Below are 26,755 nucleotides of genomic sequence, written 5' to 3'. Positions count from 1 at the left end.
TGGGCGGACACGCGGGTCACAACAACTCAAAGCTTTGCTGCCGGCTGCAGAGCAAAGCGGCGCACCGGCTTATTCAAATCTCCAAAGCCCGGCCGGGTCCCTGGGTGAGCACCACACGGCTAAAATTAGCCAGGCCATCTGCTGAGGCGGCGGCTGGGCTATTCTGAGCCCTGGCAGGGCCTGCCTCCTGGAAGCGGGGCCGGCCTGGTGAGGCCAGTGGCGGGGACTGGTCCCTGTCAGTCAAGGTGGATGCGGGGAGGCAGACGGGGACGGTGCCACGCGGAGCGGGAAGGCCGGGGTCGCAGCCACGCGGAGCGGGAGGGCCAGGGTCACGGCGAGGCTTCGTGACGGATGGAAGGGGCGCCCGTGGCCCCTTCACAGCCTTGGGCTCTTCCTCCCAAGACTGTCCAAGTCCCCCCTACGAAGCACAAGGGCTGGTGTCTTTGTCCTGGTCCCCGGCTTCCCCTCTTCCCTCCGGAGCTTCTTGCGTGGACTCACGCCGCAGCCAGACCTGGGCTGGGATTTCAGCGGTAACGGCGGAGACGCACTGAGGGCGCAACAGGGTCAGGAACCACACCGAATCTTTCGCAGGGATCAGCACACCCATTCTCAAAACAACTCAAAGGGGGCGCCCGGCTGGCTGTGTCGGTGGAGCGTCAGACTTTTGACCTCAGGGTTGTGAGTTCGAGCCTCACGTTGGGTGTAGAGACAACTTAAAAAGAAAATCTTTTTTTTTTTTTTAAATAAAATCTTAAACAAACAACTCGAAGAGATAGGTACCAAAAGAGTTCAGGGATTCTGAATGGCTCGAGTCATCTTTTTGGTCAATGAGGGAGAAAGACTTGGTTAAAGGGCCAGGCCGGGGCCATGGCTCAGGCGACCCCCAGGAGTGCACCTGGAGTCCTGCCTCCGTTTCCCCACATGGAACCTGTCACTGGTTCTCCAAAGGTCCTGAGTTGAAAATGCATTGAGCTAGGAGGTGAGGAATCCGGGGTTACCGACAGACCTACCTAAACATCTATAGATACCAACAGACAGGAGTCCGTTTTTATTGTTATTGTTAATTTTTTTTTCATGTTTAGTTTTGAGAGAGACAGAGCATGAGTGGGGGAGAGGCACAGAGAGGGAGACACAGAATCCGAAGCAGGCTCCAGGCTCCGAGCTGTCAGCGCAGAGCCCGACACGGGGCTCAAACCCACGAACTGGGAGATCATGACCTCAGCCGAAGTCAGACACTTAAGCAGCTGAGCTACCCAGGCGCCCCATCACTTTTTTTTTTTTTAAGTTTATTTATTTTGAGTGTGTGTGTGAGAGAGGGGGGGGACAGAGAGGGAGAGAGACAGCATGGGCAGGGGAAGGGCAGAGAGGGAGAGGATCCCAAGCAGGTTCCGCACCGTCAGCACAGAGCCTGACGTGGGGCTCGATCCCACGAACCGTGAGATCATGACCTGAGCCGAAACCAAGAGTCGGACGCTTTACCGACGGAGCCACCCAGGTGTCCCCAGATTACCCACTTTAGAGACTGGTCCTCAGCCAGGAAAAAGGGCAAACCGTGGGGTGCGGTTAATCGGCAGACCTCCCTAAACCTGCCATTTGAAGGTCTTGCCTGCAAATGGTGGAAATACCATTGCTTAAGAAAACGTGCAAACTCTAACCTTTTGAGAATTGACACAGAATTTAAGGGAAGGGGCCTTGGGAACAGAAGCCCTTCAGGAACGTGGGTGATGCCGCAGTGTTAACGGGACGAACCTGGCAGGTGCAAGAGAAGCCACTCCCGAGACAAAAGCCTCAACGGCGACACTCGATGTGGGGAGGAGGCGGTGGGGGCGGGCTGCAGCGTGAGGGCTAGCAGACTTGGCGGGAGGGTGTCCTCTCCCTCAGGGGACGGTCCTTGGGCTCTGGGACGTCGGCGGGGCGACACCCCAAGTGCAGCAAGGCAGAACCGCCACCGCGAACCCACCGGCCGACACCCTGCAGGGACAGGCCTCGAAGACCAGAGCGCGCGTGCACACGCCACCGGGTGGACCGGCGTGGTCGGGCCGGTGAGACGAGCTCGTGTGCACGGCTCCCCGCTGCAGGCAGAGGGCAGAGGCCCGGCACCGGCCCGGCACCGCACCTGTTCGCTTGGGTTTCTGTGAAAGGCTTAACCACCAGGATGCACTTAGCTCCACCCTGGGTTGGGACCTGTTTTCTAAGGGAGGAAAGACACCCAAACTATAAATACCGGAGAACATAGCAGGTTCCCTTACAGAAAAAAATGTGAATTCCAAAACGCAAATCTCTTGAAGACCTCAGTTATGACCGGGGCGCCTGGGGGGCTCCGGGGGTTAACGTCTCACTTCGGCTCAGGGCATGATCTCCAGGTCTGTGGGTTCGAGCCCCGTGTCGGGCTCTGTGCCGACAGCTCGGAGCCTGGAGTCTGCTTCGGATTCTGTGTCTCCCTCTCTCTGCCTCTCTCCTGCTTCTGCTCTGTCTCTCCCAAACATTAAAAATAAATAAATCCTATCAGACCTAACGTCCCCTTAAAAAAAAAAAAAAGACACCAGTGTTGATTACAGGGAACCCCTTGAACAGTCACTCCAGCCTGAAACTACTCTGTCCCATCAAGGGCTGTGAGGGTAAAACTGCCTTTCCCTGGGCCGCCCGGGGTGCCGAGGACACAGAACAGTCGGGATCCAGGAAGCCGGGCCTGACTGAATGGCTCTCATCAGCAGCAGGCCTCTGGTCAAAGGCGCCAAGGGCTTTCGGCTGGTCGAGGACTCTACTGTTATCAAGTTGACTTGCTCGCGTGGCCCTCAGGTAACCGTGTGGAGTCACGACCGCAGCTACCGTGGGACACAGCCCCGGCCACACACAGCCCATCACCGTGGCTCCGTGTAGCTCAGCTCCGGGAACACCTGCTTCGCGTCTCTGCCATCGCGGAGGACACCGGGGGACCCCTGCATGGTCTCCCTCACCAGACCCTGTGTCTAACCCAAGGTTTCAGACCGCGGTCCCCGCGCCGCCCACTCCCCGTTCTCCTTCCGTCGGAGGTCCACGTGTCACGGCCCTCCGCCTCCCCCCCCACCCCAGCATCACTTCCGCACGCCCCTCGGGTCGGAGCCTCAAGCCGCCAGCACATCCCGCCCCGCGACGGGTCCACCGCCAGAGAAGGCAAGCCGCCTTCCGACGTCTGGGGTTTGCTCTTCGGCCACTTGGACGGGGCACCGCCCGGGGCCGTTCCGGGGTCCCACGGACACAGGTACCAAGTCCCCTCCGGTCTTCGCGGACCTTGTACCGTGAACAGTAACCAGACTGTAGCCAGAATGAGACCAAACGCGCGGACAGAAACGCAGAAGCTGGTCCCGCTTTGAGAGTTACGACGAGCCCTTGGGGGTGTCAGCGATAGTCTCCGCTCGCCAGACGGGGTGCTTGTGGGAGGTTCGGGAATTTCAAATGCAGCTGTTAAGTCGCTACGCTCTATTTTAATGTTTATTTATTTTGGAGGGAGAGAGAGAGAGAGAGAGAGAGAGAGAGCGCGCGCACGAACAGGGGAGGGACGGAGAGAGAAGGAGACGCAGAATCCGAAGCAGGTTCCAGGCTCCGAACTGTCCGCACAGAGCCCCACGTGGGGCTCGAACTCTCACGAACGGTGAGATCACGACCTGAGCTGAAGGCGGACGCTTCACCGACCGAGCCCCCCAGGCCCCTCTACGCTACAGATTCTAAGAGCTTCCCTGTCCGCGTCTCTAGAAAAGGAAAGCGCTTTTTTTTTTTTTTTTTTTTTGGTCTAAGTATAAGAAGAAATTGTTGATCTCCCTCCTCCTGGTCTCCCCACAGAACTCACACACGGGGGGGGGGGGCGGGGAAGTGGGGAGAAAGGTCTAAAAAAAAAGGCAACTGATGCAAAATAAAGAAAATCTAAGTAGTATGAAATTAGTTTTTATTTTTACCTCAAAATAAACGCTTAACATTTTTCCAAAACCCGAACTAAAGGCAGACGCTTAGAAGTGGCGGAAGATTATTCTTTCCTCCCCTGGGGAAACCAGTAAGGCAGACGTTCTGACCGGGCCTGGCTCTTCCCGCGGGACTAGTCTGGACGAATACCTGGCCCCAGCCTCTCGTGTATCGTCAGCTGTCGCCACCCGGCTTCTGGCTGGCAGGACCCCACCGCCCGTCCCACCCCCAGACCCACACAAACAAGGGGTTTGAAAAGCTAGAAACATCGTTTCACACGTGACCAAACGCTCACAGAGAATCCTTTCTGAGGGGATTTAGGAAGGTTCGCGCGCTCGGCCGCCCGAGCGGGGGCGCACCGGCCCCCGCCCCCGGCTGCGCCTCGGCCACACGTCCCCGGGCTCACCACAGGGACGTCTTGAAGTTGAACTTGAGCTTCAGCAGGTACTTCAGATTTACCTGAGCGACGTCGTACACAATGTACCTGGAGGGGGCGCGTCAAGGAGCACATGGTCTCACGACGGAGCGAGCACCCGCGGCTGCCAAGGTCACACCCCGCAGACCAGGCCCCCCCGGATGCGGAGCGCAGCGCCCGTTCTCTCCCCCAGGGCAGGCCGCCGAGGGCACGTCTCCGGTCAGGCTGTGCCCGGGACGCTGGGCGCGTGAGGGACCGCTGCCCCCTGCGCGGACAGCGTGGCCCACGGCCCACGCGGAAAAGGATACTCGTTATACAGCAGACAGGTATCGTTAACGCCCGACGGGATCCCTGTCCCAAGGGGAACTTCTACGCCATCCATGGTGATGCTAGCCGAAGGGTCGGGGGTCGTCTTGCCCAAACCTGCAGAGAAGGCCGGAGTGATATGGATTGTGAGGACAGAGGCAGAAAATGTTTCCAGGAGAGGCGGCTCATGTCATGTTGGGTCTATGCGCTCGTTTTAAAGCCACACGCAAATTCCGCGCTCTGTCCTTCTTCTGGATAGAGAAGCCTGTAGGTTACACGCCACGTTCCCGGGGCACGAGCCTTACTCAGTTCAAGAATGGCCCCCCCACCCCCCGGATCCTCTTTCCGCTGAGCAGAACTGCAGTCACTTCCGCCTGGCAGGTGGAGGCCCCAAATCAGCAGGGGCCATGAGCCGCGCGATCCAAGACGCCCCAAGCCCCGCTGCGTGATGAGAGGTCACGAGCCGCCCTCGAGCCACAGCGGAGTCAGGTCAGAACCCAATGCCCCTGCCTGCTGCCGCCCGCGCCAAGACCCTCCTTTGCCGTCCGTGACGCCAGCCACAGAGCGGGAGCGGAGTTTCTACAACAAGCTACGGGAACACAGCCTTCTGGGGGGGGGAGAAAGCGCCCTCCCGGTGGTGTCCCAGGCACCCGGGGCAGTTTCTGAGCCACCCTACCTTTGACACTGTGCTTGCCCTTGGGTAACTTGCTGATATGCGCAGCATGCTTCAGCTCGTACCTGTTCAGGAGAGGTCAGTGTCAGCGGCCTCCGCGGCCCGAGGGCTCCCACCCCAACAGTCTGACCTTCGGGAAGCCACGGGAGAACCGACAAGCGCCCCGAGAACCCAGCGCGCCCTCGCCACCGGAGCTCCCTCCCAGCCCGGCTTCGGAAAGCGAGGGTGTGCTCTTCGTGCGTCGACTGCGTCCGCGACCACGGCTCCGGGGCCGTTACGAAGGAGAGGGTCTGTCTAGAGCCGCGGCCGGCCGCTCTCGAAGCTTCTCTGCCCGGGCCACGATCCCCAGGCCCCCAGCTCATTACCGAACCCTGCTTTCCGTGTGACATCCGCAGGATCGAGGCTGACGCCCGACCCACACGGGACCCACCAGATTTTCTCTGCGGGGAACTTGAAACCGGGACGGACTCGGACGAAAAATCTAAACGCCGGTGGGGTGTGCGCGCTACGGGGTGACCATCGTCCGCGTGAGCCAGCCCGGCTTCTTGGGGCACGGGAAGGTGGGCGCCGCCGGTTCCCGAGGCCGGGCTGGATCCCCGATCCTGGGTTTTGTGAGGCGCTCCCGGGCCTCCCTAGTTCACTCGGCCAGAACCGGTTCCCCCGTCGTGGTGGCCAAGGGAGTTCTGAGACCCGCCCGAGGCCAGGCTCACTCACATGTTTCCAAGGGCAACTTCTCCCAGCAGAATCAGGCCTATGGGGTCTCCCTGGGACGTGTGGCAGTAGTTGGCGCTCTTGGACACCATGTCGGCGAAGTAGATCCCTTTACCAAACATGTAGCCGGTCTGGAGGGTTGGAAAAGGGACACTGAAACCTGCCAGCCGACATCCGGAGCACCGCCGACCGGGGCCAGGCACCAGGGACGCGGGGCCGCTACATATCCCTCCGGACTCTCCTCCCCTCTGAACTGGGCAAGAACCTCACGGGGCTCTTGTGAAAATCCAACGAGTCTGTGCGCGTTCAGCTCAGTGCTTGGCGCGTGTCAACGCCTTATAACGTCGGCCGTCACTCTCACCTCCTCCCGAGAGTCAAACGCGGGGCTCAGGGTCTGGCAAAGGCCACCTGTCGGCCGTGGCGGAGCCCAAGCCCACCCTTAAACGAGGCCCCGCCCCCGCGTCCCGGGCCAGGCACGTACCACGGGCGCTTCAGGCGGGGCGATGCGGAGCCCCTGCGACAGGATCCCGGCGAAGTTGGTGGTCCTGGATCCGTGCCACAGCAGCCGCCGGTTCTGCAGCTGCTTGAACGGCTTATAGCGCTGGCTCTCGCCTTCACGCTCAATCTTAAAAATCTGCCCGAGGAGACGGACGCCACTTGTTACTCCGCCTAACACATCTACCGGCCACCGTCCCCCCCACCCCCACCCCCCCCCCCCCCCGCCGGAGGGCGCGGCCCGTTCCGGTAGGACAGGTGGTTCGGTGGGGTGGGGCACGGGGCGTGAGCCCACCGCGGAGGAACCCTCGATGCGTGTCTGATACAACTTCCCGATTCCCAAACTTGGCTTTGGGCCAGAAAACGAATAAAAAAAGAAGCAAAACAGGAAAAGGGTAAGAAGCCACCCTCAACCGCGAGACCACTACTGTCCCTGCTCGACAAAGTCCCTGCTCGACAAACGAGTCGCTTCCTCCCGTTACTCGAGGCGAAGTCAACGATTCTTTCCCATCCAGGCCCACGCTGGAGGGAGCGGGCGGGGGAGGGAGAGGTTCTTACGTCAACAACTTCCAGGTCATAGGCGTTGTGTGTGGTCGCGTGAGTGTTCTTCACGTACTTCCTGATGGTCTCCGCTTCCTCGGAGTCTCTGTCCACCACCTAGAACATCGTGTCTTGGAATCGGAGCGAGGGAGACCCCCTCGGAGTAACGAGACCCCCGACGGAGTAACGGCCACACACGAGGCGCCACACACGGCTTCAAACACGCGCCGTGGGAAAGGCTGGGTGTTCTAGGAACTCTGGTTCCCTCCGCTTAATTAAAATAGAGAACGAGTCCCGCACCAAGAACCAGGCCCACAGCATTACGGTCAAGAAGGTGCCCCCGGGACCCATCGAGGGGCGTTTGGTGCCTTATTCTACCTGGCCCTACAGACGCGTTTTGTCCCAAGCGGGAAGCAAACGCTCTTTTCAGGGACGTAAACACCCCGTTCCAGGCTCACGCTTACAACCCTGCCGGGTCCGAGGCAGGGGGACTTCTGCCCAAGCCCCGGCCCCCCGAAAGTTGAGGGGCCTGCGGCACAGTCCCTCGGCCCCAGAGCACAGACCCGGCACCGTACGTTTGTCACGGCTGCCGTCACCTTCTGCAGCTTCTAGGGTTCACACCACGCAAACGTCCAAAACAGACCCTCTCTAGACTGAGGAAGAAGGAACTTTCTGGAAGGCCCCTCAAAATCCTATAGCAGAGGTCCTGGCCTGGAAGGCTGCCCAGCCACCAAGGTGCCTGTTTACAGGTGAGCTGCCCCACGGTTCCATACGGGCCACCAGCAATCTGCTTCAGGGCCCACCGCTCCCCGGGGACAGCGGTCAGGTGCGTCAGAGGGGGGCTGTTACCTTGATGTCAGTCTTGAGCTTCTCGTAGTTGACATCGATGGGGTCCTTGCTGCTATCGTCCGAGCCACCCCTGAGCAGGCTGTAGGCCACTTCGATGTCCAGCAGGTTGTCCAGCATCTCCACCTTGGCCTGGAGGAACAGAAGGCACACGTCGGGCTGGCACCAGGGTGGGGGGACCTTCCAGCTGTGTGTGTGTGTGGGGGGGACAGCCTGTCACCCACCCGCCGCTCAGTGAACACTCCCGAGGACTCTCTGGGATGCCGGGGTGGGGAGGGGACGGTCGGAAGCCACAAGCCTGCGGCGAGAATGCATTTCCATCCCTGCACACGAACAGGTGGGGACAGGTGTGGACCGGGGGCCGGCTCCCTGAGGCAGGGAGGGAAAGCAGGGGAGCGATGCTGTCAGGAGAGGCTGTCCTGCCCCGCGGCTCCTTCCGCCAGCCCCGCGTGGCACAGCCAGGTCAGAAAGCCCATCTGTTTTGCCTGGGGTCTGTCTCCACTGACGTGGGAAGAAATCCCACTTTTTTTTTTTTTTTAATTTTTTTTTTTCAACGTGTATTTATTTTTGGGACAGAGAGAGACAGAGCATGAACGGGGGAGGAGCAGAGAGAGAGGGAGACACAGAATCGGAAACAAGCTCCAGGCTCTGAGCCATCAGGCCAGAGCCCGACGCGGGGCTCGAACTCACGGACCGCGAGATCGTGACCTGGCTGAAGTCGGACGCTTAACCGACTGCGCCACCCAGGCGCCCCAGAAACCCCACTTTGAAGCGAGGGCCCCGAGGTCCTCCCGGCACTGCCCCCGGCCCTCAGGGGTCACGACACGGAGGAGCGGCGGCAGGGAGTGACACCCAGGTGCATCCGCGCCCAGCGGACCCGGGGCCCCCGCCGGGACCTGCAAGCTACCTGCACGCTGTCCGCGTTGTTCAGGAGCGGAGGCTTCTTCATCCCAAAGTCGTGGGGGATCAGGGTGTAGAAGCGATTGGAGAGATCCAGGATCTGGGAATCACTGCTGCCCTGGGACACCGCCTTCAGGGGAGGGAACAGAGGGGACACGGACTGAGGCGGCAGCTGGGAGGGCCCCACATGCGGCAGGTCCGAGCCGGCTCCGGAGTGGCCCGGAAATTTCCAAGACCAGCTAGAGTTGGTGCCACTCCACCCTGAGCACAGGACCCCTCCCCACGTGAATTTCCGTTTCTAGGAAGAACTGTGCACCTGTGGACCTGTCACACCCCACCGCCACGTGAAATGTCAACAGGAGCGGCCAGGTGACGACCTCACGGGCACCCCGAGACACTCCTCTTTCTGAAACGCCTGGGATTTTTACACTAAAACGTTGAAGAGAAAGACCCCACCGCTATGAACTCTGGCAAACCCCTTACCCACCAACCTTCAGCTTTAAAGGCAGGGACTCGTTTCTATCACACCTGGAGGCCCAGATGCAGAAAGGCTTAGCTCCCCTACTGCCGCGATGACAACTAGAGCCCCGTATGCAGAAAGTGCTCAATAAATGCAGACACGGAGGAGCTGGACCACTGGGACACTTGGCAGACACGGCAGGGGGGCACGGGCGGCAAAGGGGCGACGATGTGGCCCCCGCGAGGCCCCAGGCCGCGCGTGTGCCTCTCACTGGGACACAGGCTTCCCCGATTCCTAATGTTTCTGTCTGTAGTTCGCTCTGCTTGGTGGGGGGGCAGGGCATCCCAGCCTTTCCACCGGGGGTTCTGGAATAGCAAACGCTTTCATGTCCCAGCCGGCGGGCGACAAGGAAAGGGGCCAGGGCTTAGGCGCAGCTGCTAGCTGGACTGAAGGGCTCCGGTTCAAGGGCTCTTTTCCAGCACTTTCCGCTCTCGGGGTCCCACTTTAGCTTCCCGGTGCTCTTCCCTCACAGGCTAGGCCTGCACCCTGCCCACCAGGGCACACAGGGAGGGACTGGGGACCAGGAGGGTGATGTCCACTGAGCACAAACAAAATGGAGAAAACATTTCGCTTTCTGGCTGGTTTCCTAGCAACCGCAAAACAATTTCAACTTCTCGGTTTTTTTTTTTTAGGATTTTCAGTGATCTCGTGATCTCTATACCCAACCTGGCGCTTCTACTCACGACCCCGAGATCAAGAGTCGCACGCTCCACGACTGAGCCAGCCAGGCGCCCCCAGTTTCAGCCTGACTCCGAAGCGCACACAAAATCAGGTCATTTTTATGAGGCGGGAGAACCAAACACCTAATCCGGTTTCTAGACTTACGTATGCCATCACTGAAAACACGGCTAACTCATCAGTCTCGCACCCACCTCTGGCACGTAGCAGACGCTTGTGACGCTTATCTGAAGAAACCTAAGCCCCGTGCGCCGCGGCGTGGGACGTTGCTAGCCGGGGTGCAGAGGCCTGGGAGGCCCTGCCTACCTGCTGGACCTCGCCGAGGATGGAATAGGCCGCCTGGATCTGCCTCTTGCTCAGCTTCCCCAAGGGCATCTTCTGAAGGTCAATCTGAGGACACAGGGGGCGTTTTCCCTCCGAAAGCCGCTCGGCGGTGGAGACGGGACGGTGGGCAAGTGCCCCGTCTTCCCGGGAGATCGGGGACCCAGCGCTACAGCTCGCGGCCCCGCCCGCACCCGGGGTCTGCGTGCGAGAAGGATCTCGCTCGCTGCAGGCAGAGCCCGGATGAGGTCCCCCCGGCCCCCGCGACTCCCACCAATCCCCGTCGGGAGGATGAGGTCCCCCTGCACGGCTAAGGCTGCTCCCAGCTGAGGGAGAACGTAAAGCGGCGGAAAATGTTTTTCCCAAAGCACATGCTTCTGAGCATACGCGTTTATGTTCGAATTAACGCTGTCCCTTTTCGTCAGTTACCCGAAAAGGTCACACATTTTTCCAGCGACACCATTCCCGCTCACCGCCTTGGGAATGACCACCAACACAGGTGTTGAGCTGTCGCGGGAGGACCGGGGACGCGGCTCCGCAGGGCCCACATCTAGGGACGCGCCTGCCCTCGGCCCCGCTCTCCCGTCTGTATGAGGGACCACGCTCCTCAGGGGGCACCCGCCCCCCTGTGAGACACTCGGCCTGTGCTCCTTGCTCCCGCGTCCCGAACCCTTCCGAGTCCCCAGGGCCCACCTGTGCCAGCGGGGCCGAGCGGGCATCCCAGGAACGGAGCCCCTGCGGTGACTAACGCGGTGAGAGGACGTGCCAGGCACAAGTGGGGCAGCGGCCACGGCGGCCAGTAATGGCCCTTCCCCCATGGCACACGCTTCTCTCCCCTCCACCCTGGTGGGGGCGGGGGCCAGTTTCCGGGAAGTTGAGCAGCCGGAGCTGGGTCTGGGGGAGAAGGTGGGCGATCTACCCCGAGGCCAGCACAGGGCATGGGACTGAGCGCGGCATCTCCGGTCCGACCAGAAACGGGGGCTGGAAGCCGCTGAGGAAAGTGGCTCCGAGGGGGGCCGGTTCTCTGAAGCGAGCGGCACCCCGACCGTGGGGCCCTGGTGCTCATCTGAAGAGACCAGTCTCCTGGCCTGCACCCCTCAAAACCTACACCCTGGCCGGGACAGCGAGCCACAGGGGACACGAAGGCGGGCCCCCTGGGACAGACATCCCAGGCCGCCACGTTTTCCCATCTACCTGGGACCCTATCCCATGCGGGCCCCCCACTCCCCACACACTCCCCACGGGCTCTCTCCCCACCGGGGGCCCTGCTCTTCCTGAGAAACTGAGTCTCCCGTGTGAGAGAAAGCCAGCCCCAAACCGGCTTTTCCCAGGGAGACGCCTGTTCTGCCCGGAGTCGAGAAATCCCACGAACCAGAGCACAGGGAGCCAGAAATGACCCACGGGGCGCTTCTTTTAAAACATTAAACAAACGGAGACAAGACCCTCTTCCCTGGGCGCCTCCTCGCTCCTCCTCATGCACCCCTGACCCCGTGAGCCTGTCCCCAAGCCGCCACGCTGGCTGGCCATCCTGACAGAAGGCGGCTCGGGGGTCTACGGGAACAGGACGGCACAGCCCGGCCGCTGGCAAACCCGCCAAGGAACCTCCAGGAGAACGAGACGCGTTCTCGAACAGCCGCTGGGCCGAGTCCCACAAGGGGATCCGCGCTCACCCCCGGGGCAAAGCGGAGCCAGGCTGGAGAACGAACGGGGACACCTGGCCGCACCCCCAGGGCCCCCGGCCCTGCCCCGGGCAGCGGGAACACGGCAAACCCACCCCCTGCCCTCTTCTTGGAAACAGGAGGAGTTCTGTCTCGTGGCACCCGCGGAAAGTTCTCCAGCCTCCTCAGTACTGTGCGATTCTTTCACTGTAAGCAGACGCACCCTGGGCTTCCAGGACAAGCGTGCTCGGCATCGAGGGGCCTGGCGCGAGGGGACGGGGCCCAGGGCCGGCTCCCTACATACCACAGGCCTCACAGCAAGTCAACCATCTTCTCAGGAGCGCCAGCGGCCCCGTGTCGGCCTCGGGCTGAGGAACGCTCCGGGGCCCCGCGCCAGCCCCTGCGTACCAGCCTGCGAGCTCCGACCCGGCGTCAGACTCCCAGGGCCAGGGCAAAGCGCAGATCAAAGAAAGGCGCGGTCACCTCGTACTCCACCATGGCTTTCTTCATGCTCTCCACATCGAAGATCATCGTAATAAGGTCCTGCACCGGCTTGGGGAGCTTGGACTTGGTGCCGGGGTTCACCGTCAGCTTCTTTACCGCCTCTTCGTCCTGGAGGGAAGAGGACCGGTGAGAGACCCCAGGCGACAAGCCAAGAGGAGCGGCGGTGGCGTCCGAGCCGCAGACAGAGGTGGGGGGATCCAAGCACCAAGGGCGCGGAAACCACGGCGTGGGGAGGGCCGCAGTGGGAGCACCGGGGTCGGATGCCCCTCACGCGCCCCTAAGTCCCCGCGGCCGCTCTAGACCCTTCCTCCGACCACCGTGGCGGCACTCAGCTCCGCGCAGCCTGACCCGCAGGCACACGCGCCCCCCTGGTGCCCTCACCCTTTCCTACTCGTCACCTCCCACCCGGGAACCTGCCCAGGGCCCGCCACAGGCCAAGGGGACACCAGACCAGTGCTCCCCCCCCTTACGCTGCCGAACCCCAGGGTCAGCTGAAGAATGAGCGCCTACAGCCTCCCACGCAGTCCCAGAGGATCACGCTCGCAGACCCACTCCTGCATGAACCCTCCGCCCTCCCCGCCTCACCCCCGCTCCCTGGGATCGCACTTCCCGAGAAGCTAAGGGCACAAAGCTTTACTCCTGCACAAAGCCTGGAGAACCCGGGCTAAGTCAACACCACGCTGCACGGAGAGGCTGCACGGAGAGCGCCTGAACACTCGTCGCTTTCGAATGAGGGCAGGGAGCGCGCCCTGTCCGTCACGGTGTCCCTAGTATCTGAGTGAGCCTAACTGGCACCGGACACGGATCCTGGAATCCGCGCCATCCGCGTCGCGTTCCTGCTCCTGGCCGCTGCTGTCCACACACGGCAGATCCACGCTTCCTGCACTCGTAACTTCACCAGAAAGCAAACCGGCCACGCGTTAGAAGCCTTATTTATCTGCATTTACCATGTAACCCGGTGCCTCCGCCACCGACGGGAACAACCACAGAAACGTTTATGTAAACGTTCGCGCAGTTATAGGCGATTCGCAGCCTATGAACCGTGACCTCTGACCACCTGCGCGGCCTCAACAGATGCTGCTCTAGATCAGTGTGCGGCCTCGTTCAGTAGCTGCTGGCTCTGAAATGTACTCAGTCGCAGCAGAGACAGGCTGCAAGGGCTAAAAATGCAGCGAATTTCAGAACTTTAGTTTCAAAAAAAAAAGGAAGAAAAACAAAAGGAAAATAAAGTACTAAAATTAGTTTTACAGTTTCTTTTTGCTTTTTAAAACGTTGCTACTGGGGGGGGGCAGTGTGCCTGGGTGGCTCAGTCGGTTAAGCGTCTGACTCTTGATCTCTGCTCAGGTCATGATCTCAAGGTCGTGGGATAGAGCCCCACACTGGGCTCTACGCTGCCAGCCTGGAGCCTGCTTGGGATTCTCTCTCTTGGGATCCCCTCTCTCTCTTTGTCCTCCCCCGCTTGCTCTCCCTGCCCCCCTCCCCCCTTCCCCCATGCGAGCTTCTCTTTCTCTCTAAATGAAACAAACAAAATGCAGCTACTGAGACAGGTACGACGTGGTCGTGCATCTGGACAGCGGGGAAACGCTCCAGGTCTGTCCAGGGAAGGAGCGCGTGGTCTCAGCACAGCTGGCAAGGTAAGGCTCCAATTTTCTGGTGGGGACAAGTGCCCATGGAGGGAGGGGAGCACGGAAGACATACACCGTGATCTTAACTGCACTTAATTCTGGGCGATCGTGATTTTTTTGTATTTTCGTCATTCTCAAAAATTTCTAAATTGTGTTTTTGAAACCAGGAAAATTAACCAGTAGGGGGCACCGCCGAGTCAGACGATCTCTGCGATCTCAACCTCAACGCGACACACCAGTTTAATTCTAATAAAGATATTTGATTGTAATCTCCACACTCAACGTGAGGCTCCAACTCATAACCCCAAGATCAAGAGTCACACGCCCCACAGACTGAGCCTGCCAGGCTCTGCTAAATTCTACTTTTAATGGTGAGAGCTCATGGCACTCTCTAAGCTAGAGAGCTCCCATCTGAGACACTTCAGGCCTCAAAGGCTGGGAATCAAAATCTCTACTTATCCATAAATCTTTCCTTCTGTGAAAAGAAACGTCTTTCCTTTAAAAGTGCAGCTGACCCTTGGGGTACCTGGGTGGTCAAGTCGGTCAGGTGTCTGACGCCTGATCTCAGCTCGGGTCAGGATCTCACGGTTCGTGGGTTCGGCCCCCATGCTGGGCTCTGAGCTGACGGGGCGGGGCCCGCTTGGGATCGTCTCCTCCTCTACCCCTCCCCCTCGTGCGAGGGCAGGCTCTCTCTCTCTCAAAATAAACACAAACAAACTTCACGTGGATTCGCGACCGCGCTGGCAGACTGCGCTGTGCCCCCAGACCCCCACGCTGGCCAAAAATCAAGCGTAACAGATTCCTGCATAAAAAACAGGGTAAGGCATTTTGCCAGAACGAAGGTCCCGATGTCCACAAACTACCAAGCAAGGCAGAACGGAAGACTCTCCGGTGACGGAACAGGTGAGCTACCGACACGCGACAGAAACCGTCAGGAGACAACGTGGGGCCCAAACCGTGGCCCGGCAGAGCCCAAGTCGCTGTAATTCTACCTGGAACCTAAGCCAGGTCATGCGACAGAAGCCACACCCGCAATCTCGAGCGGCACGCCGTCCTCACCTAAGCTCCACCTCACCCTCGAGGGTGTGCATCTCACCTGTGAAGGGCTGCTGGGTTTTAGCAGATGCTTCTTTTGCGTCTACTAACGCGACCGCATGCCCTGACCCGTCCGATCCCTCTGCGGTCCGCCCATCTGCGTGCGCCGCCCCGACCTCCCGTTCCCAGCGGCCGGTCCCACTCGGGGTGCCGCACAAGCCCTCCCGCGCCGGTAAGCGTGCTGCGGTCACGCTCGCGCGGCTTTTGGCGTCTCCTGGCGACGTCTTTGTCTGGTTCTGCTCTCCATGTGACGCTGGCCGCGTCGCTCCGTTGGGGAGCGCTCCCCCCTCTTAATCGTTTGGGAAGGGCCGGTGTTCACTCTGAGCGTCCAGCAGCACTCCCCAGTGACGATGCCACCCGCCCGGGGCGTCCCTCCCTCTCGCTACAACCAGACGGCGCCGGACCTTCCGCAATTACCTGGCCGTAGTCGATCTCCAGAGGGTAGAACTTTTTGGGAAACTTCGTGAAGGTTTTGGCCTGCCAGGCGTTGCCGGTCTTCTCCTCATATAATTTCATAAAGTGCTCAATGGCACCGTCCTTGGATGGCACCTGCTCCAGCTTGTTGCTGCCAATCACGGTGCCCACGCGGCCCCAGGACCTGAATATCCAGTACCTGGGGCGGGGGTGGGCGGGGGATCAGACAGACCCGTGGGTCAGCCACTCACACTCAGGGGTCTCCCCCTCCCTGCCGTCCTGCTTGGGCGCAAAACGACACGGAGAAGTAAAGGGAACTATTACAACAAAGCACCTTTACGTTTTATGCAACTGAGAATTAGAAGTTTAAACACCTGCATCTGGCAGCCAAGCTTGTGGAGCAAACCCCGGGCTTTAGCAACTTTTACATAAAACGCCCGGTTTTGGTCCTCAGAGAAACACAACAAGCTCTGTCGGGGAGTCCTGCGGCTCGACAGATGCAACCGTTGCCGACGCGCCCGAATATACTGGGACCGCTGGGCTTGGATGGGACGGCACGTGGGGATGACGGGGGCAAGCCGGCTGAGCCTACAGACCTGACCACCCCTCTCCGTTTCCACGTCAACCGGGGTACACGGCACTGGGTCCCCTAGGTGCGCCGCTTTCCTCTGGGGGACTTAACTATCCTCAGGGGAAAGAACACGTGACCTTTTACATCACGACATACAAAGACGTAATCAGAACCCCAAACACAAGATTTGTATGCGCTTTCAAAGTAAACCAAAGAATTCAAAGAAAACTTGGGGCTTCCTGGCAGTTTTCTGGGCTGTGGCCCAAAGGCAGAGAAATTCATCCTCTGCTCTGTTTCTTTCCCTGGAAACGCTTGGGAGGCGCTATACTGAGCTGTCCTGAAAAGCCGGCCGGACCCAACAGCCCACGTGGCCCCTTCACTGTGAGCCCCAGTGAATCTGGGCCACCAGAAAAACATGTCCACCAGGGGAGGTGGGAAGCCACGTGACGTGGGGCTCATTTCTTCAGAAAATCTAAAGAGCCCACTGGTCTCTCTCAGGGTCACTTTGGGATTCACTTCTGGCCCGGGGTCGCTGTGATCACAGGGCCTGCCTCCCAACCAGCAAAGCTTCCAGGCCCCCTGGAGCGCCGGGGGTCAACAGCGTCCATGTGCTAGTAAGGACGGTGAAGCTGACCCCCGAGAGGAACCAGGGGTTTTAAGGAACACGATACAAGGAAGGTCGTGGCACGCCTGGGGGCTCAGCCGGTTGCACGTCCGAACCTTGGTTTTGGCTCGGGTCGCGATCTCACAGTTTGTGAGTTCGAGCCCCTGGTCAGGTTCTGTGTGGACGGCAAGGACGCTGCCTGGGACTCTCTCTGTCCCTCTCTGCCCCTCTCTGCCCCTCCCCTGCACGCACCCGCTCTTTCTCTCAAAATAAATGAACCTTAAGAAAAAAAAAAAGTGGATTTGGTTCTTGCCCAACTTTACCTGCTTCAAGAAGCTTTCAAGTTCATGTAAAGGGATCAGGACTCGGGAATCTTTGAGGGGCCGTGAGAAGTCTTGGGAGATGGAGTGCCAGCTCGTCCCCCGAAGTCGGGGGCCGGACGCTGGGGGGCCAGGCCGTCTGGGGCGACAGTGGCTTCCCTCCCACCGAAGGCCTAGCCACACCAGTGCTCTCGGCGAGGAGGCTGGCTCCGCGGTCCCCACAGGGCCTCTGTCCCGTCCCCAGGACACACCTGCTTTCCTTGTCGTCCTCCAACAGCTGCAGCTTGTAATAGGAGTTGGTTCCCTTCACGATGTCCACCAGGCCGAGGGTGGCGCTGAACACCTTCCCGCCTTTCTCCAGGACGTGCGCAGAATGTTCCAGACCTGTCATGGAGGGGAGGCGCCTGCTTTTCTCTCCGAGGGGCTGAAGCGCGCGAGGAGAAGAGGGTCTGCGGGTGTGGGGTTCACACCCACCGCCTTCAGGAGGCTCCCCATGAAACACAGGTGTCCTCAAGATCGGGGGAGCCCGAGGAGACAGGAGGGCCCAGGCGCCACGTGGCCCAGCTTGGCCCCCCCGGCCTCCCGCCCACTCGCTCACGCTCACCAGAATCGGGATCGACGGCGGCGCCACCTTTAAGGGTTAACTTCATTCTCTTCTCAGATTTGTTGACACCTTGGAAAGGGACATAAAGGTTCAAGCACGAATAAAAAGTGCCTGGGAGGTGGCAGGGGCAGGGCAGGGCGGGGCGAGGGGTGGGGGCGGGAAGGAGACGGGGGCCATGGGGGCAGGGATGGGGGCGAGGGCACCCAGGGGCCCGGGAAGCCTCACCTTCCTCCTTGGCGGGGCCCTTGCTCTTCTTGGGCAGTGCGGCCCCCGACTTCCCTTTGGGGGCCGTGGCCTCCATGGGCTCCGCCTTCACGTCGGCCCCCCAGGGGGCCAGGACGTGGGCCGAGAGCAAATCCTGCAGGCTGCTGGTGGAGGCGGACGCGTCCTGGAGGAAGTCCTCAGACACCACGCGGACGCCGGCTTCCCTCACCTCCTCCATCTTCTTGCTCATCTTCTCCACCTCCTCTGTTCAAGTTGGGGGAGAGACAGCCGAGGCGTCAGCGGGGACACGCACGACGCCACGGTTGACGGAGCCCGAGCCTCCGACACGGGCACTGCGGCACCGTCCTCGTCGCCTAGCGCTCGGGGCCGTGGCCGGGGCCCCCTGCTGCGCGGTCGGCAGCACCACAACCGGGCAAGGAACCCCGAGCCCGCCTCTGCCGGGCCGCCCTCCCCCAGCACATCACCCAGCGCACCGCCACGCACCGGGCCACACGCGGGACTCGGGTCACTTCCCCTGTTCTGCGGGGGCCCCCGTATTCCGTCCCGGTTTCCCGTACGCACAGGGGCTTTTTAGTTCCACTAGTCCCGCTGGTTCGTTTCTGCGTTTGGTGTCAGGTGGGAGAGAACCGTCGCCAAGGCCGAGTCAAGACCCGAGCTAACCGCCTGGGTTTTCTTCGAAGACTTTTATGGCCTCGGGCCTCACGACACCGTAAACACGCGCTGCCGTCTGCGTCCCGCTAACGCCTGGGCCGTTTCTCCCGGCTTGAACAGAGAAGTGGAGAAGACGGGCAGTCGAACAAGATGGAGGTGAGGGAAGCCGGATCTGTAATCCACTCGGAGATTTTTGTGAGTGGGGCGAGCTAGGGATCCAGCTTTCCCGCTGGGTCGTCTCGGCTCCTCTGCTGTAGGTGAATCGACCCTTTATGCCAGGTTTACCGCTGGGCTCCCCGGTCTGCTCGGCTGACCGACCTCTGTGAGGTTTCAGGCCGGCCTTGCGTGGTTTTGCTTCCTCCAGCTCCGTACCACGCGGGACAGCGTGAAAGCGAGGAGCGCGATGCCTCCAGTTTCGTCCTTCTCTCAAGACTGCTCTGGCTCTCTGGGGTCCTTGGTGGTTCCACACAAATTTTAGGACCGTCTGCTCCATTTCTGTGAAAAACACCCCTCGGGTTTTGACAGGGAACCCGTGCGTCTGTACTGCCCTGGGTAGGAGCGGAGGATCCCACGGGGCTCCCCTGCACACAAAATGCTCTCTCTGGAAGCTTCTAGCATCCTGTCTTTAACTTCTGCCACGTTAACTAGAATGAGTCTCGGTGTGGATCTCTCTGGGTTCGTCTCTGGACCCTCTGGTCTGGATGTCGGTTTCCTTCCCCTGATCGGAGAAGTTTTCAGCCGTTATTCCTTCGAGAAAGATTTCCCCCTCTTTGGGGGCATCTGGGCGAATTAGCCAGTTACACGTCCGGCTCTCGAATCCAAGCCCCACACTGGGCTCCGCGCTGGGCAAGAAGCCTACTCACAAAAAGATCTTTGTCCCTTTCTCTCGGTCTCCTTCTGGGAGCCTCTAATGTGCACTGAGTCCCTCTGATGCCACTCTGCCGTCCCTCACGCCATCTTTCCTGGTTTTCCTTTCTTTCCGCCGCTCTGAGCTCCACGGTCCTGTCTGCTTCACAGACTCAGACGTCGAGCCCACGAGCTACCTTTCTGTTCAGATACGGCCTCCTGCAGTTCGGTGACTTCCGTTCAGTACTTTCGAGCGTTATCCCTGCTTCACCCACTCTTCTCCCAGTTCAGCGAGCACCTTAGACCCTAATCTTGAACCGCTGACCAGGCGAATTGCTCACCTCCCTTTCGTCGAGACTTCCGAGGCTTTACCTCGTTCTTTCGCTCAGAACACCCCATTTCTTCCCCTCACCTCCCCAGGCTTCCAGCCGGTGGACGGACAAGAACCTCTCCTACTCTCGAGGGGCAGCCCCCGTCGCTCAGCGCCGCCCCAGCCTCGCTCTCAAATCCGAGCCTATCTGAGCGGTCGTTACTAGGAGCTGACAGCAGCCGGGGCTGCACCGAGGCCATCAGAGTCCCCCAGGGGAGGGTCCCAGGCCGGCAAAGAGCAGCCGGCAGCCCACGGCCGGGACAGAAGGCCTGCAAACATGCACACGACCCCACGCCAGCTTCGCCAAGTACCACGCTGGCTTCCCTCCACAAAGCACCTCGACAACAGTGCTGAGCAAAGAGAGCCAACTCGGAGTGCCCCATGCGGCCCCGTACCTCACTCCTCCCTGCTCCCCGCGCCACCTCACCACCGTTCCCAAAGCCTCAGGAGGTGCGTGCACACCCGTCCCACATCAGAATCGAACTCACTTTTGGTGCTGATGCACAGGGATGCCTTGCTGGCCGTGCCCGTCAGCTTTCCCCCGAGTTTCTCGATCATGGCCTTCATCTCATCCTTGTTCCGGGACAGCTTCCCCAGAGTCAAGATCTTCATGTTGGACAACGGCTTATCTGGAAGGGACGCTGTCGTCAGGCGGCAAGGTCCCGGGGGGGGGGGTGGGGTGGGGGTGGGTGGGGACTGGACAGCCCGGGCTCCCCTCTGGTCAGCATCCCCCAAGGGCAGAGTCCGCGAAGGCAGAGGCCCAGGGCCGGCAGGGAAGCGGAGGACAGAACACAAGGCAAGGGGGACAGCCACCGGCCCCCGCCCCCCCCCCCCCCCCCCCGGGCAGACCGGCGAGGCTGTGCGGGGACAAGGGCCCAGGAGGCTGGCGGTGGGACCACGTGGGCCCCCAACTACTTTTCTGCTTTTCCCACCTCACATCTGAAACCGCAGCTTCTTACACGACACTCATTAACCCCATGGGACGAAGCAGCCCCGTCAAGGATGGTCACTCAAAGCTCTGCCCGCGCGACACCGAGGGAAGTAACCCTCCCACGCTTCGGGTGTCCGGCACGGACCCCAGAACGGGAAGCCCCAGACAGGGTTGGGGTGGTTGTGCAAGGCGGTGCTGGCCCGGCCCTTCCTAGGGCGCCCCTCCCGAGCGTCCCCCTTGTGCGGAGGGGAGCAGGCCGGCACAGCACCCAGGGGACCCGGGGACCCTCCCCGAGGCCGCCCCGGCTGTACCTGATGGGGCGGAGCTGTTCACGCCAGTGGGCGCCGAGGCCGCGGAGGGTGGGGGTGCCGGCGCCGGGGCTCCGGTCTCGGGTGGAAATATTCGGTCCTGTTTTTTGATCTTCAGTTTTTTGAGATAAGAGATTTCTCGGAATTCCTGAAATCACGTTAAGGTTCAGCTAAGAAACCGGTTCTCCCTTGAAACAACCACCCGACAGAACAAAGGGGATTCGGTTCGTCTAAACGAAGCAATTTTTTTTTTCCCTCTCGCAGCAAGGAGCGACCTAGGAGACGTGAGGCTTCCGGCACGAAGTACACAGTTATGGCAAATATGGCACTGGCTTCTGGCGCTTCCACGTGGATGATAAAGCTGCCACGTGGACGCCGTAAGCGGTTTCCTTAAATAAAACACGAAACACGAACCCCTCCCCTGTCAGCTGACCACGTGGTGGGGGGGCCCACTGCTGGAGCCTCACCCTCAAGTGGCCCCTCAAGGGTCACACGCCCCTCTCCCGACGGAAAGCCTACGGGGACTGTCCAGTCCACACTGGGAAAGAGATTACTTCCCGAGAGGAAATCAGGCGATTCCCCTCCCTTCCTAGGAAGGAACGAGGCCGGGGCACCCGGGGAGGGGGCGCTCAGGGGGTTGAGCATCGGACTTTGGACGTTGGCTCAGGTCATGATCTATCTCACGGTTCGCGGTATCGAGCTCTGAGTCGGGCACCGAGCTGACAGTACGGAGCCTGCTTGGGACTCTCTCTGTGCCCCTCCCCCACGCACTCTCTCAAAATACATACTAAAAAACAACAAGAGAAGGGACCGTGGCCACAGAGAGCCCGATGGCCGTGTCCCCACGGATCCTGTCCCAAGCACGGTCCGTCTCCATCCCGGGTGACTTACAGCGGCCGCGCTCCTGGGTCCCTCGCTCAAGGCCCGTCCCTGCTACCCCCGGGTTCAGTGAACGCCTGCGGACAAGAGAGGAGGCAGACCGCCTCCCACACACCGGGCACCCGGCATGCCACGTCTCACGGCGACGTTCTAAAAACCGTTTCTCCCACCGAGCAAGGAGATCGGTCTTGACCGGGCCAGATGCCTGAAGGGGAACTTTAACACAGGAGCCGAGCTCTACCACCGAGGCCAACGTGACCCACACAGGAGCTCTGGGGGGGCGGGCTCCTCGGAGGTGGTGACCCGCTCAGGCAGCCAGGGCCGAGAACGCAGGGCGCACGCAAAGCCTCGTGGCCGGCGCGCTGTGGGGCTCGGGGAACGTGGCGTGCTCGGTTCCCTACCGCCGGGGGCTGAAGACTTCGTGGAAGCGCGTGTGCGTGCGGGGGCGGGGGGCACGGTACTCGAGGGGGACAAGGGCGGCGGAGAGGCCGCAGAAGGCCCACGGAGCCAGGCGGGTCCTGGGCGACCCCGGAGGGCCGAGCTACGGAGGTGCCCTCGACTCTGGCCGCGGCCCTCGGGCTGCGGTCTCACTCGGCTCCGGGACTCTGTGACGCCGCACAGGCGGCAGGTACCGTCGGCCTGAAAACACGTCTTACACGTGCAGGTGGCTTCGAAAACTAACCCTCCAAAAATAGAGACAGAAGGGTGCCTCCGTGGCTCCGTTAGTTAAGAGTAAGACACTGGATTTCGGCTCCGGTCGTGACCTCACGGCTCCAAGTTCGGGTCCCGCGGCGGCTATGTGCTGACGGTGTGGAGTCTGCCTGGGATTCTCTCTCTGTGCCCCTCCTCCACTCAGGGGGTCTCTGTCTCTCCCGAATTAAATAAACTTAAAAGAAATACACAAATGCCGCGCAATTGGCATATAAAACGCAAACTCGTTCCTGCCCTTACAGCCTTATTGTTTCTTCAAGGGTAGTAAAAGGAACACGAATACCACAGGCGAGCGTGCGATACTTGCACACTCAGAAAAACCGGGAAAATGCTTCACGTGACCTGTGGAATCACCGGAAGGTTTTAAGGGTGCAAGAAACGATGAGGTCAGAGTTGATTTCGAGCAATCGCTCAAGAGCGAGTACACAGGACAGAGTGGGGCGGGGCTGTAACCACGGCAGGGGAGGGGTGAGCGGCGCTCGGGGGCCGTGGGCGCGGGGGACGGTTCCGGAGTCCACCCACGGGCCTCTGTGCGCACAGCAGCGAGATGAGCCGAACTGGCTCGAAGCCCAGTCCCCGGCAGAGGCGGCGCCACTGCTCTGCCCCAGCGGCCGGGCGCCAGCTCGCGCGGGTCTGCGGGTATAGGGAGTCCCAGCCGAGGGCCCCAGATGAGTTTTTTGCATTGAGGATACGCAGCTCCATTAAAACAACCAACCAACCAAGACCGAGAGGAGATACTTGAACTCTGGACCCAATCCCCCCCCCCCCCCCAGCACTAAGACAAGAACACGGCCTCGGGAAAATCGGGAAAAGGAACTCTCGTCCACGCATCTGCCGTCTGCGCCCGGGGGGGGGCCGGGGGGGGCCAGGACAGCGCCCAGCACAGAGGCGGCACCGCGTCGGCAGGTATCTTGGCAGGAGGGTTTTACACAATCGGACAGAACTGTCCTCCCGTTAGAAGACTTGGGAGTCTGCAAACGTACGGACCTGACAATGCCATCTTGCGTTCAGACCGCGAGGACGACCTCGCCGTGAGGGAGCCTGGGGAACGCCGTACTCCAGTCGTGGGGACGTGTGGTGTGGACAAGCCCAGACGGGGGTGAGGCTGTTTTTCTGGCTAAGCTCCTGGAACCACCCCCCTTACCTTTGGAGTCACCCACTCCTTCCGGCTGGGTGTCTGTGTCTTGACCATACACTTGGTCCAGGCAGTGACGTCCCCGGTACAGTAGTAGGCGTCGCTCTTGAAGACCAGCTGGCCCGAGCATTCCTCGCAGGGAAGGAGGGCCCCGAACACCATGCCGTCGGCCACTCGGTCCAAGATCTGAAGCCGGCAAGAAGCGGGTCAGAGAGGAGGGCTCGCCCCCCCGCGCCCCCCCCCCCCCCCCCCGGCGGAGCTCGGACTGCTGTGTCCACGTGACACGCCGCAGCCCCCGCCCCTGGGTGGCTGAGGAGTAAAGGGAGGGCCAGGGCGTCCCCAGAGCCAGCGGGGAAACCAGGGGAAACGAGGTGGCTCCACTCCCCCAACACCTGGAGGCCCCGGGCACCTGGGCCAAAGTGTGTGGTGTGAATGCACAAGGCAGACAGACACACGGCCCACTCCAGTCTCCCCAAAACCCTAGACGCGGAGTGACGTATAGAAAAGTCTTCGCAGCCCTGGAAACGGCGGCCATGTGGACGATGGACCCTCCCCCCTGCCCCGAGGTCACTCAGCAGGGGCAGCTCACCGCCGACTCCCCGGAGGGCACTTGTTGCTTGTTAAAGATGAGCAGCTCTTTTAAGTCATTTGTCGAACACGCTTTCCTTAGCTCGTCCTTGATGTTCCAGATCAGCTCGTTCTGGGCCTGCGGACGAAAGCCAGGCGGCTGAGCGACCGGCTCCGTCCAGAGACCCAACCGGGGGCCCCCACCCTGCTCGGTCTCGGCGGCGTCCTGGCGCATCAGCAGAGCCGCGCCTCCAAGCTGGCGTCAGCGACAGGGAAGTGCCCCGGCCCCGCTCCGAGAATCCCGCTTCTACCCGGAGCCGTCCCTGGAACCAGCCCCCCCGTGGACCGACTCCCTTGGGGAAGAGCCGGGGCGCGGCAGGCTCACCCCCCGCCCCGACACTCACGCCTCAGGGACGACGGGGGTGGGTGTTCTCCCACCCGGAGGTGAGTAGGGACGAGCACCCCTGCTCACCTTGATGGCGAGCGGATCGCACAGAACAGACCTACGCTCCGGAAATGGAGTTTTCAGTCTCAGGGGCCGTATTCAAGCAGTGCCTACGCTCCACATCTCGCTTATCCTCACTACCACGCTGCCCAGGATGGCACCAGCCTCCCTACATCAGGGCGCTCGGGGCGAGCCTCCTCCCTGCTAGGGCCACCGGCAAACTGTTCGCCTCTTGGCCGCAGACCGCACCCCTGCAAACCAGAGGTGAAAATGCCGGCCCCTCCCGCCCCATGGGGACGCTCTCTGCACCAAGTGAGAACTTTAACCGTCTTTTTTTTCCCCCTTTTAAGATTTTATCTTTAAGCAATCTCTCCATCCAACGCGGGGCTCAAACTCATGACCCCGAGATCACATGCTCTCCCGAGCCAGCCAGGCGCCCCTCCAAGCGAGGAAGATTTTAATTCAACCAACAAAGTGTTCCCACACACATCAGCGCCTGCTCTCAGCTTTCCCGTCCCTGCCCTCCCTGTGCCACCAGAACGGTGTCTCCAGCCACGGACACGAGGGCATGAGCGTCATCAGAGGAAGCAGGAACTGCATCCCCTCCTTGGCCCAGGACGCGGAGGCTGGGGCTGCTGGGGAACATTCGGATTTCCCTCTGACCGCACTCAAGAAAACGCCAAACCCACTGGGGGCAAATGCAAAATAAAACCAACTCTACCGCGTCCGGATGCACGCACGACAGACATCGTTTCACTGATCGACAATCGCACCGAACCGGTGATTTTCATCAAGCGGCTGGAACCAGATCAGACGCTGCTTCTAATCTTTCTCGCACCGGCAGGACGGAAAAACGCTCAGAGCAGAGCTGAGCGGACAGCTCGTGGAAATCACGTTCCCACAACGGGACTGACAGTTCTCCCTGGTTTTCCCGAACACCCAGCATTTTCCCATCAATAATTTTTCCTCTGATTCAACACACGCATAATCAACACAGAGCTAAATCTGCCAACGGCTACGGAGTTAACAGGTGGTTCCTGCCCCTTTCACGGCACGCCTTCTACCCCTCTTGTAAACAAGAGGTGTTCATTCAAGAAACAGGGAGCGAGTGTCTCTTCCAGCCACTTGTCCGGGCCGGGCACCCGACCTGCAACGTTCGCCAGCGGCCCCCGGGTCCAGTGCGCACAGCGCTGTGTCCCGCGCTGGGAGGGAAGAGACCTCGGGGGGGGAAGCCGTGCTATTAACAACTGTGAGGGGTGGCGGAATCCTGGAGGTCTCGTGAAGCGGGACGCACATATCCCTGGAACGAGGGAAGAGAACGGAGAATGATGAGTGCGGGCGCCCGGCTCGGAGCTCACCTTGAGGGCCTTCTCGAGCTTACTATCTTTGTCCTTTTCCTTTTTAGATTTCTTCTTGGCCACTTCATCCATCCCATCCACCTCGTCGCCCTTCCTCTTTCTGAAAGAGACACGGGACGAAAGAGAGCCATCAGAGCCCTGGAACCCAGTGACTCGGGGGTCGCAAGACCTCCACGTCCCTATAACGCCACGTGCTGGCCGCGATCACAGCACAGCTCACTCACTGCCCTCGGGCGCTCGCAGGAGGCCCAGGGGGTACTGGCAACTGGCCTCATGCACCTTACGGGACCTCTGCTGCTGCAGGTACCCCAGGGCCTGGGAACAGCTGGTAAAGGACCCAGGGCTCAGGCCCCATCTGATGTCGAAAACCCATGTATCTCTAGGCACAAACGAAGCAGCCTGGCAAGTTCTGGCAGGGACCGATGGGCCAGATGGCCAAGGGGCTGAGCCTTAGGGCTGCTCCTAAGGCCATCAGGTTGTTCTCAGAGGTGGGACTGCACTGCCATTCAAACCCCAAATGGGGTCTCGGCACTGCTAACTGGTCCATCGTGGCTGGTCACCAGTCACCGGACTTGAAGGAGGCACGGGGGGTC

The 26,755-nt window shown here is 60.7% G+C and overlaps 1 protein-coding gene across 2 annotated transcripts in view; it reads right to left on the bottom strand.

Moving 5' to 3' along the window:
• Positions 1-3,901: 3,901 nt before the first annotated feature.
• Positions 3,902-26,755, bottom strand: part of PARP1 (poly(ADP-ribose) polymerase 1) — a 38,325-nt gene continuing 15,471 nt past the window's right edge. The window contains exons 5-23 of one of the 2 annotated variants that reach the window (XM_040451899.1): positions 26,163-26,262; positions 24,382-24,498; positions 23,802-23,978; positions 21,071-21,215; positions 20,317-20,457; positions 17,962-18,204; positions 17,737-17,805; positions 17,384-17,516; positions 15,641-15,836; positions 12,483-12,611; positions 10,327-10,410; positions 8,830-8,952; positions 7,926-8,054; positions 7,095-7,193; positions 6,523-6,675; positions 6,045-6,172; positions 5,334-5,395; positions 4,660-4,774; positions 3,902-4,420 (exon numbers count right to left, since the gene is read on the bottom strand). In XM_040451899.1, the coding sequence (XP_040307833.1) occupies positions 4,339-4,420; positions 4,660-4,774; positions 5,334-5,395; positions 6,045-6,172; positions 6,523-6,675; positions 7,095-7,193; positions 7,926-8,054; positions 8,830-8,952; positions 10,327-10,410; positions 12,483-12,611; positions 15,641-15,836; positions 17,384-17,516; positions 17,737-17,805; positions 17,962-18,204; positions 20,317-20,457; positions 21,071-21,215; positions 23,802-23,978; positions 24,382-24,498; positions 26,163-26,262 (2,425 nt within the window). In that variant the 3' untranslated portion in view covers positions 3,902-4,338. The remainder of the gene's footprint in view (positions 4,421-4,659; positions 4,775-5,333; positions 5,396-6,044; positions 6,173-6,522; positions 6,676-7,094; positions 7,194-7,925; positions 8,055-8,829; positions 8,953-10,326; positions 10,411-12,482; positions 12,612-15,640; positions 15,837-17,383; positions 17,517-17,736; positions 17,806-17,961; positions 18,205-20,316; positions 20,458-21,070; positions 21,216-23,801; positions 23,979-24,381; positions 24,499-26,162; positions 26,263-26,755) is intronic. The other variant, XM_040451900.1, reaches the window with a different exon arrangement.

The sequence above is a fragment of the Herpailurus yagouaroundi genome, unplaced genomic scaffold (assembly GCF_014898765.1).
Source record: "Herpailurus yagouaroundi ecotype Mexico unplaced genomic scaffold, PumYag 205, whole genome shotgun sequence".
NCBI lineage: Eukaryota > Metazoa > Chordata > Mammalia > Carnivora > Felidae > Herpailurus > Herpailurus yagouaroundi.
Note: the sequence above shows the minus strand (reverse complement) of the source record. Positions and strands in the feature narration are given on the sequence as shown.